Below are 11078 nucleotides of genomic sequence, written 5' to 3' on the forward strand. Positions count from 1 at the left end.
GTTTTGTTAATTGGTCTCTATTTATATTTCGGTGTGGGGGGAGAGTACTGGTGTACATTTACCAAAGCCAGCAAAATTAAACGGTTGAGATTTTATCATAATAAGTGTAATCAACGATCTACGTAATTTTGGTTTTATATTAAGATTTAAATAATTATTTTTTCAATTAGCAACGGAAAATCCGTTGCTAAATTCAACGTAAAGTTTGCAACAGATTATTCGTTTCTAAAGTCCGTTGCTAATATTAAAAAAATAATATATGTGTAATTCGTTGCAAATCTGTTGTTGAATTTAGCAACGGAATTATCCGTTGCTAAATTCAGATTCTAATAGCCTCTTTTTTTAGTAGTGGATGGGCAAAGTCTTCCCATTTCCATGTGTTATTTCTCCCCACCATATCTGCCACGTGAGGGGAGTATCATTTTATTAGTTAGCATCTCAGATAGAAGAATATTTGTTTGGTTACCTTTTATTACATGTTGGATAAATTATACAGTTAAATGTTCTTTCAATGGCAATGAAAAAGATCTTCAACAACAACATAACTTCTTGTCATGATCTCTCCTAGAGAAATCAAAGCCCAATAGCCTACTCTTTGTCACTCCTCATCAAGTAAGCTAGGAGATTTGGGTGATAAGGGCTTATAGATATCTAGGACCACCAACATCTGAAAGATAAATACTTATACAACTATTTCTTTAAATTTATTCTCCTACTTTTATTTTTATTTTTTAATATACCCCTTTCTCACTCTTATCTTTATTTTATTAACTTAAATATTAGAAGATACCATAAAAAAAAATTATTTTATAAAAAAATATAGAACAATTAAGACTAGACACCTTGGCCCAAAAACTAAGCCTAAACACCTAAGCCCATAAGTAGTTATGGCAAGCCCAAATTAAATTTAAAGATTTCTTTTACTGTCATTAATTTATAGAAAAAAAATAATAAAAAACTAATTTATTCTTATATCACAAATTACTAAAAGTTATTTTCATGATTAATTATGTACAAACAGCTCCCCAAATTTCTAACAAATTTCCTGTTAAATTAAAGTGGTAATTAAAGTTGTTCTAACTATACAAAAATAAATTTAAAAATTTTCACCATTTCAATAAGTTACACAACAATTAGATTTATTGCATGCATACATTGAGTGTGTATGTAGACTATTCTAGTTTCATAAAATAATAAAGTTGAATGATGTGCAAGAAAATAGATAAGAGAATAGTTATACTTTAGCTCTTTGAAAAATGTTTAAGCATCAATGAAGAATAAATATATAAAAACTCGTAATTACATTATTTCTCATCAAATGAATTAGGTTTACTATAATAAGTATTTATTACAGTGAGTTTGCTACCAATCAAATATAATTTTCTTGCTTTACCAATATTAAAATCTTATTTTCTTTGCTTTTCTTTTTCTTTTTCTTTTTCTTTTTTCACGAAAATTGATGAAGAATACCGTTTTACCCCGCAACCTCACGCTCCCACACAAACACTCCATCCACAAGGATAAAAGAAACCCCCAAGTTCCACTCCTCTTCTTATCCCCAAAAACTCCAGGAAACAGCACGATGCTGCTAACAATGTCCCTCACATCCTCACTCAACTCCCTTACTCTCTCCACTCCATTCCTCCATGGAACAACCCAACTTTCTCACTTGTCAAAACCCACTTCTTCTCTCTCTCTCCGACCCATGAAGCCCTTCACTTTCCTCCCTCCAATCAGGGCCATGAAGTCAATGCAAGGCAAAGTTGTTTGTGCAACAAGTGACAAAACTGTGGCTGTTGAGGTTACAAGGTTGGCCCCACATCCTAAGTACAAGAGACGGGTGAGGAAGAAGAAGAAGTACCAGGCTCATGACCCTGAGAATCAGTTCAAAGTTGGAGACTTGGTCCAGCTTGAAAAGAGCAGACCCATTAGCAAGACTAAAAGTTTTCTTGCTGTGCCTGTACCAGCTAGGAAGAAGAAGGAGAAGAAAGAGGGTGAGGAGGGAGGAGTGGGGTCTCAAGAGCTTGGAATTCCATTGGAGTCTCAACAGGAACTGCAGGCTTAATGTGTGAGTTTTCTGTTGTTTGTAATAATTTTGCTTCGTTTTGTGAACTTTTGGGATGTAATTTGGTGTTTAGTACTGTGATGATGTTTTGATTTTTGTGTAATTTAATGGCTGTGAAATTGATATGATTTTTTCAATTTCATCATCGATTGAATTGGCCATGACTTCTTGACTCTCTTCCCCCACCCCAAAAAAAAAAAAAATTGTACATTTCATCTGTCGGGAATTCGTGATTGGTATTTCAGTGAAAGAGAAGTTGCTTAAAGGAGCTCTGGGTTCCTTTCTTCGGTTGATACTATATTGTTCTGCTGTTCATTAGCGATTTTCGAATGCATATTGGTGCCTTGGTTTTGCGGTGATATTTGAATTTAGGTGTTTGATTGTTAGGAAGTGAGCGAACTGCGCTTTCACGAACCGAGCTTTTCCGAGTCGACATTTTCGCCATTTTATGTAGTTAACTTGTATTCTTAGAGTAGTTTTTTGGTGGGTTTTGGTGATTCTTGTAGACATGATTGGAATCTTTTAGTTTTGATTTGTCCAGATTTTTGGAATTAGCAGATGGTTAATTGCTGAGAGATTCAAAGCAGTGATGTTTATAGTCAAGAAGAGCAAGGAAAGGTAGAAGGAAAAGGAAATGTTGAAGTGAGGTTGTAAAGGGGTGCCCAAAGAGCTTAAGATTTCTGTTGGAGTTTCAGCAGGAGCAATTTCATAGAGTGAAATGCTCTTGCTTGTTTGTGATTTTGAGAACTATATTTGGTATCTGATTTTTTAGTGCTGTATAACATGTACAATATGGACAGGCTTTGTGTTTCTGCAGTGAAATAAATGCAAGTTGCTAATATTTCAATGAATTGGTGGTGCATTTTGAGTGGGGTTGATATCATGGCTTTGACAGATATTGGTGATTGGTATGAAGTGAACTTACCTTTGTGTTTGGCATTGCTATTATGTTGATGGGATTGCTGATGAGTAAGTAATGGAGAACTGAACTTAGTTGTAGATTCTATGGAATGTGTTAAAGTGGTGCCATTTCTTTGGTGATGTGTTTGGCTTTGACCGATATTTTTCCATCTCCTTTGAATCCGAGTTCGTGTTAAGCCAAGATTTTCATGTCTCTGCTAATTCCTTTTGGCCCAAGAAACAGCAGATTTTGCGGGAGATCTATATGATATGCTGCAGAGTTTCCATTGATAAGTTAAAAAGAGTTGTTTGAATGTTACTTGCTGGTATGAGTGTTTTATGTTAGATATGCTTGAAATCTAGGGCTTCTTGTGATTCTCTTACAGATTTTGTTGATTTGTTATTCCTTGTGTTAATAGTTATGGTTGCTTTACTGGCTTTGGCGATAAAGTGTGAATGTAGTTAATGGGTTTAAAATATGCGGAGGTTTTATTGATGAGAGTGGCCATTTTAAAAAAAACTGCAAGCTACGTTAGCAAGTGTTAAATCTATTCATGAAGATGCTTACACTATATATATATATATATATATATATATGAATCACATGCCCTTCTCATTCTACGGAATGCCAATAAAAGATTTATCCAAACTTCAAGCCCTTAACTTAAAAGTTCTAACCACAAACAAATAAAATACAAACTCACATAAAGATATCCCTCAATTTAAGATATAAAATATGGAGGGGCTGGGAAAAAACTAGAAACCTATATGAGCTTTACAGTTAATTTGTGTCTATCTAACTAACAAGCTACTGTAATCAACTATCTTCACATTGCAAGCTTGTCTTGATATTTTTCAATGTGCATGATATAAGTGTGTTAATAGAATCCACAGATTCCATGGTTGGTTTGGCTGTGGGAGAGGTATTCGTTAGGATTTGGAATGCTATTGTTAGTAAGCATCCCCCTTCTGTGCTCCTCTCCTCTTGCCTAGAAGTGATCACTAATGGTCTTGATTCGTGTCCATCTGGAAGAATTGAGAATCCTGATGGTAATATTGCTAGGTTACTTGAATCACATCCAGTAATCACAGATTGCATTCCATTAGTGTCCACTGGAGCATACACTACCATGGATTCATAAGCATTTGTGCAGCTATCTTGGAGTACCCACATGTTCTCTTTCGATTTCATCTTCTGCAATTGAAAACAGCTAGTTAGAACCATGAATGGAGAAATACACATTAGATTAGTGGCATGGTCTCCTCTTATCTGAGATGTAGATAACTTACTAGGATAGCTGCTGCATTGCCTCTATCTTGCCCTTTGATCAAGTTTGCAATGGTTTGCACAGGTCCTCCATTTGACATGATATCCCACTACATTTTATGCAAGAAATATTATCAGACAGGTTATCTGACAAAACTTGTACTCTTTAAGTTGCGCAACTCAAAGCAGCAATATCCTATTTTGATAGGATTTAACTGAGTAATGGCATTCTTTTGCTGTACCTCATTTCTACGAGCTTCGTCTCTTAAGAAATCAAACAGAATATGAGGAACGACAGGCAACCATACAGAAGAAACTGCACACAAAATCACTCCAACAGGTTCACCAGGTTCATTTAAGTTTTTCCTAGAGGAAACCCTTATGTCTTCTCCTGTTTTGCTTGAGACCTTGTTCCATGTGTGATAGCTTGATGCGCAGATCGCTCGACAAAAGCTCCATGTCATTCTTTGTGCCAGTTTCAGAATGCTTTTCCTTCCGGCTAGAGTAGCAACACCTAGATATTTTTTAAAAAAAAAATCATAAACAATGTTATTTATATAGATAGCAGACAATCCACTGGAAAATATGGCAACATAGTGTGGCTTACCAGTTGAATCCTTGGTGGGAACATTGGTTGCCATGAAGAAAACAAGCCGCTCACATTGGAGTTGCAGTGTTGCCATCCAATGCCTAGCTCCAAAGGTTAGACCGCTATGAACTACTGTCCGGTACATCGTATGAACTGTGCTTTTCTGGCATTGCAAGTGTTCTACCCAGATCACCTGAAAATATGGTTATAAACTTGTCTATGTTAAACTGTTAAAAAGAAAGAAGATGATATAGCATTATAGCATCGTTGTCTATGCTTGTCTCTATAAATATGAATTCTTGCCTCTCTTCTTCTTTCTTTCTTCTTCAGTTTCTCCAGTTTCCTTTTTTTTTATATAAAAAAAAAAATGAGGATAAATCATGTTCAAAACCCAAAGCACATGTACCTTACAATGGCCGTTTGATTTATCCTCAATGATGCAACCAGAGGGGCGTTTTCTGCATTTGACGAGTGAAGCATCAATATTGTTTTCAACATTGTCAATAGAAACATCAACAATGGCCCATTGTTCTGCATTAAGTTGCTTGCAATATCTCACAAAATAAACTTCTCTGGTGGGCACCATGGGTGTAAGCATCTGGACCTCAGCAAACATCTGCAAATAAAAAAAAACAAGAACAAATAATTGGTAAGAGCAGACAGGCTAAGCTAAGAAATGAATGCTTACAAGCACACAGTTCAAAAAAGCAACAAAGTCAAGAAATTGATGTTTTAACAAACCTGAGCAGGAGTTTTTTACCCATTAATTAATTTTTTTTCATTCATCAAAACAGATAAGGTGGCGTTTTAGGCATTTAATCTTTTGATTCCTAATTAGTCACCCTTTACCGTAAGTAAGAGGGTAGTCAAACTGTCCAAGGGTTGGACCTTCAGCTGAACCAGCTGAGGAAAAGTAGATCTCCATTAAACACAAGGTCCCACACAAATAAATAAGAAAAAACTCATTTTCTATGACAGCTGGGTGCTATTAATATACAACGTAAGGACAGTTCCACAGGAGCCCCCCTCTCTGAAGAAAGCAGATTGAAGGAAAGGGGCTCCCTACCTTCTTCAAAATATTAATTTCGTGGACATTGCATTTAATACCTCTTTCAGAATATTAATTTCGGGGACATTGCATTTAATGTTAAAAAGGAAAAGGAAAAATATTCCCACTCTTTTTTCTTTTCTTTTATTTTTGTAGTTAATTGTTATTTGAGGTTGAAAGCCCTTTTTGAGATAGGGGAGAACACAGTCATAGTTCATCGACAAAAAGCTGCTGCCTTTTTCTTCTCCTTCAAGTATGTACTATGGCTTTCGTCTTCACTGGAATGGATGCTGATTTCCCATGCAGAGATCTCTCTACCTTCGTTCAAGCTAGTGCTAGTGCTAGTTTAATATGAGATGCATGTTGCTAATTAGAGCTGTGACTCACCAATTGCACTGCACCATCTCTACTTGCTCCTTCACCATTGCAGATAACATCAACAGTGGCTGCCTTTGAAATTAAACATGGAAACATTTCCTTCCACTGATCCTGTTCAAAGGGAAAAAAAGATTATTGGTAATACATAATTAGTTAAAGGGAACTAATCTATAACTAATAATTATATGTGGTATATTGCTGATAATTATAATATCTCACCACATCCATAAAACTTTGAACTAGCCTGGGGACATCAATGAACACGACCCCGGTCTCCCTTGAAGCCTCAATGGATCTCTTTGGCCTTCCATTACTGCTTGAATCTTCAGAACCAAACACTTTTGTGTACTCGTCGTAATTGAGAATTTCACGACCTGTCTCAACACTTCGAATCCAAAGTGGTTCGCCTGCCGTAGCCATTTTCTTGAGCTCTTCCATTGCTTGATTAGCAGTCTCCATGATTCTAGACTTGTCAAGTCCGAAAATCCCAGTGTAAAAATCGAGTGAACTTCTGTTCTCTTGCTCGTTCCCAGCTGAGCATGATGCTGCTGCCCCTGGACTACATTTTCCCACGACCGCTCGAAGTTTTTCTACCTACATATCATGACAATCAAACTTATGCTAAGCATGTGATTTGATTAATGTACTACAGAAAAAAAAATGTTTGATTTTCTGTAGTAATTAATGTTAATTAACTAATTAGGACCACATTATTATAATCTTAATCTCTAACCTCGGCTTTGAGCTTTGCATTTTCGATGCGTAACTGTTGTTCCTCAGTGCTTGTCAAGGCAGCGTCTCTACTAGTGGTAGCGGTGCCGCAATTTGGGCAGCAAGCTTTGTTGATTGTCTCCCTCATGCTCTTGTTGTCTTCCCGGAGTTTATCCATTTCAGATTTCAATAGAGAGTTTTCATGGCGCTCTTGTATAGCCTGCAATACAAATTAGCAACCGCCATGGTCATTAAACCAGCAAGATAACCAACTGTATTAATGAGGGAATTATTTAATTTGATCTATCCTACATATAGCACCAACGTACGTGCCTTGATTTGAGTACGGCGATTTTGGAACCAAAACTTGACTTGTCTAGGAGCAAGGCCAAGTTGCTTGCTTAACTGCTGCCTTTGCTTCTCATCTGGATGAGGAGACTCTTTAAATAGCCTGAGCATTAATCATTAATCCACATGAGTCATTAAGTTGAACGTTCATGGATGATCAAGAACACAATCCTGGTCTTAGATACATAGCATAAACACATTTGTTAATTAACAAGTTAAAATTAGGAATCCTTTTAGTCTGTGTGTTGAGCACTGGAACAAGGAAAATAAACTTTTTTGAGTCTTCTTTTTAGCCTTACAATCCTTACCGTACGTACAAAATAAAGGACAACAGCAAGAGAAAGAAGGGGATAAGAATACATACGCTTCCATTTCTCTGATTTGTTCAGCGGTATGTCTGTGGTATCTCTTTCTTTTTTTCTTCTTGTTTTTGTCATCACCATCATCATCATCCTCATGATCATGCTCTCCTTCACCTTCAAAATCATCATCTGATTTTGATCTCATAGGCCCTGAGTTCTCGCTGCTAATTTCCACTGTTTCTTCTCTTCTTCCTCCTCCACTTCCTTCCTCCCCCTCCTCCACCTCCATGCTTGCCGCTGCTTCCCCATTGCCCACATTTGCTCCCCGGAATATTCCAGCCTTCAACAATAAATAAAACCACAAAGATGTTTAGGGAGATAGAGTAAGTGTGTCACAAGGGTACTTAAACTTCGATGCACGGCATCCATGCATATATGTATATATAATTATGCATGAGGGATTTTATTTATGAAATCAATATTACACACATCGATCAACCAAATAAAAGATTTTCCTTCTCATATTTATATATATATATATGCACAACAACTGGATAGGTAAGAATATTGGTAGGATTCGAAGATGGTGGCCGGAAAAGCTCAAAAAGAAAAGAAAAACCAGTAAGTTAGGCAAGAAAAGATGTGTTTGTATGTAATACGAGAAAAACTAAATATCGAAAAAGAAGAGTAGTGGTTAAAGGGGAATTACAAGACTAAGAGAAAGAGCAGGAGAGGCAAAGAAGTCCTTGATATGAGAATTGGGTGGATTAGACATGTCGACGCCCATGGCCAGACCGGAAGAGGTTGTTCTTCATTTGACGATGAAATGGTAGTTTCAAGGAGCTAGCTAGCCAAGGCAACAAAATACTATTGCTGGCTAGATAGATAGAGAGAGAGGGAAGGAGGGAGAGGGATAGAGAGAGAGAGAGAGAGAGAGAGAGAGAGAGAGAGAGAGGTGGGGCTTGCTGATTTAAGGATATAAAAACAAAACGAAGTCCTGAAGAGGTGATTTTGTAGAGAGAGTAAAGGCTGGTAGGAGTTGACTGTTAGATATTGCATTGAGTGGAATATGTGGACGTCCAACTAACTTTAAGCAGTTGAATCTACGCTTTCCAACGGTATTTTCAGTTTCCAATTACCAGGTGGCTTTCAGCTCAGCTGTGGCTTAATTAGACCTAAGCTACCAAATTAATCTCCCCTCCTTCCTTTACTTTTTATCGATGATGTTTACCGTTTCGAGCAAGAACTTTAGGTATCCATCCTGCCATTAATCATTTTGTACCCTAGCCAAGCCTAGCCTAGCCTAGCCAGCCCAGGTTTTTTCTATTTCAATTCCCACTTTTAGAACATCATTCACATTGTCTTAATCTGGAGTAAATGAGATTTTTCCTGTTTTAATTTTATCTCATTAAATCTCAATACTTAGAATTTTTTCAAATTAAATTATTTTAGTGTTTTTAAATCATTTTAATATGTTGGTGTTAAAAATAAATTTTTAAAAATAAAAAAATATTATTTTAATGTATTTCAATACAAAAAATATTTTGAAAAGTAATCGCAATTAAACTCCTAAATAGTCTATCCAGATCCAGCCATTTTTATTTAAAAAAGAAGATATTTTTATTATGCATCAAGTTTATGTGAGAGTGTTTCCAAGAATATCATTGATGAAAAGACTTTATTCTAGTTAGGATCATATAAATTAATTTGAGAATACTCTTGCTATCGAATCAAAGGAAATTTGTATGACAATGAAGAATAATGCTTTTCAATTATTTGAAAAAAGGAATAATGGCTAGCTTTGTCCTATATTGCAACTTAATTATTACACTTGTTAGAATTAATTTTCAATAATTTGAAATTACTTAACTATATACGTACAGAATTTGAAGTTGTAGTTCTCTTAGATTTCTTGATTGGCAACTACTGAAAATGTGTCTAGCATACAAGAACATTTGCTAAATAGTATTTAACTAGCTAAATGATATACCACAAGCAAGGTTCCAAGTTAATTTTTAATGTATAAAAAAATATACGAACAATTTTTTGTGCATCATGAAAAAATTCAATTGAAAAGTTGTTGTGTGCTTTTAATAAATCATAAAAAAAAATGTTAATACAAATTAGAAACCAAATTGAGATATTACAAGATAGATGTATACCAAATTGATCATCTTTGTTAAAAAATTATTAATGTATATATTATTCTTGAACTTTTTGAACCATGTATCAATAATAGACTTCTATTCTGGATTTTTGAAACCTAATTCTATTAAAACAAAGGCTATTACATCGATGATTTCATTGTTGAAATTGTCATACAAGCAAACTCCACATTATTAGTACCCAACTAATTAATTATCATTGGTTTAACTTAAAACTTATTCAATATCCTTAAATCATTATTAATTTTTTATAAAAAATCAAATTCCTCCAAAAATACATAAATTTTCAACTTAACAATAAAATTAACAAAATATGAAATGTACTCATTAAATAAGACATTATTTACTTTATTATATAAATCCTAAATTACAAAATCAAACTCAATTTCATCAAATGACAAACAGATAAAAAAATCTCAAACAAATTCTAACATGTACAAATTATACATTCACACAACAAATTTCTATAGAAAAAAGCTATAAACAAGTAACCACACAAACAAACTATATATATTACATCAAAATTTCAAAAAAATAACATTTTAAAAATGAATTAAAATAAAATAAAAATGAATAGTTTTGCTTACTTGATTTGGTGAATCTTTAAGAAAAATTGAACCAGAATAAGGATATTGGTAGACTGAGTGTTAGGATGACAAGATTTATGATGATTGGAGCTTGATTTGTAACAAAATAAAAGCATGTTCCCTTAATATTTCTGTCTAAAATATTGACACGTTATTTTTTTTATTCTTTTATTTTCTACTATAATAGCAAGGTAATACTTTGTTAGTAAATGTTACTATAATTTATCGATAGTACTATTATTTTATTATTTTTATTTGTATTTGATAATTTTTTGATAGTTCATTTCTAATAATTGAAAAGTTATCATTAGAGATAAAAATCTAAATTTCCACTATTTTTACTTAAAAGAAATCACCTCCTAAAGAGTGTTTTGCATTGAACTTTATAGAAGAGAAAAACAGACCGTGCTGTTATAAAAAAAAAAATACAAATTTGTATTTCTATATATATTTTGTAGTCAACATAAGCTTACCACTAAATTATAATTATAATTATATAATTATATATATATATATATATAATTGTTTTAAAATGATTAAAATTAATGTATAAATCATAACATTTCAACAACAATAAATTATAGTTTAGTGGCATTGCTTATCCTTGAATTACTGTGGCACATTGAAGTATGTGCTATTAATGTGATAAATATTGTTCTTCAATTATCATATGTTTAGGTGAACATGGTTCCTCTATTTGATTGAACTGCTATAATTG

General features: G+C 34.1%; 2 protein-coding genes across 4 annotated transcripts; one reads left to right on the top strand and one right to left on the bottom strand.

Moving 5' to 3' along the window:
- The first annotated feature begins 1521 nt into the window (after positions 1 to 1521).
- LOC118046211 (small ribosomal subunit protein uS17c) lies at positions 1522 to 2916 on the top strand. 3 transcript variants are annotated; one of them, XM_035055021.2, is made up of 2 exons: positions 1522 to 2068; positions 2592 to 2916. In XM_035055021.2, exon 1 carries the CDS (start codon positions 1583 to 1585, stop codon positions 2063 to 2065), a length of 483 nt encoding a protein of 160 aa, XP_034910912.1. In that variant the 5' UTR covers positions 1522 to 1582; the 3' UTR covers positions 2066 to 2068; positions 2592 to 2916. The 3 variants fall into 3 exon arrangements, with proteins under 3 accessions (XP_034910912.1, XP_034910910.1, XP_034910911.1); XM_035055019.2 differs by having other exon boundaries at positions 1523 to 2068; positions 2607 to 2916; XM_035055020.2 differs by having other exon boundaries at positions 1523 to 2068; positions 2624 to 2916.
- Positions 2917 to 3581: 665 nt separating this feature from the next.
- On the bottom strand, positions 3582 to 8570 carry LOC118046210 (homeobox-leucine zipper protein GLABRA 2). The gene is made up of 11 exons (XM_073403612.1): positions 8318 to 8570; positions 7671 to 7948; positions 7292 to 7409; positions 6981 to 7178; positions 6467 to 6841; positions 6257 to 6358; positions 5228 to 5437; positions 4840 to 5014; positions 4475 to 4746; positions 4256 to 4342; positions 3582 to 4160 (listed from the first exon to the last, which is right to left on the bottom strand). Exons 1-11 carry the CDS (start codon positions 8393 to 8395, stop codon positions 3783 to 3785), a joined length of 2271 nt encoding a protein of 756 aa, XP_073259713.1. The 5' UTR covers positions 8396 to 8570; the 3' UTR covers positions 3582 to 3782.
- Between the last annotated feature and the right edge of the window lie 2508 nt (positions 8571 to 11078).

Source organism: Populus alba, chromosome 1 (assembly GCF_005239225.2).
Source record: "Populus alba chromosome 1, ASM523922v2, whole genome shotgun sequence".
Lineage (NCBI taxonomy): Eukaryota > Viridiplantae > Streptophyta > Magnoliopsida > Malpighiales > Salicaceae > Populus > Populus alba.

Bases quoted from the DNA above. Each gene is read 5' to 3' on its own strand.
- LOC118046211 (XM_035055021.2), top strand. From the start codon at position 1,583: ATGCTGCTAACAATGTCCCTCACATCCTCACTCAACTCCCTTACTCTC.
- LOC118046210 (XM_073403612.1), bottom strand. From the start codon at position 8,395: ATGGGCGTCGACATGTCTAATCCACCCAATTCTCATATCAAGGACTTC. The intron at 5,015-5,227 runs GTACATGTGCTT...CCATATTTTCAG, and splicing joins AATCAAACGGCCATTGTAAG to GTGATCTGGGTAGAACACTT. The intron at 4,343-4,474 runs GTACAGCAAAAG...CATAAAATGTAG, and splicing joins ACGAAGCTCGTAGAAATGAG to TGGGATATCATGTCAAATGG.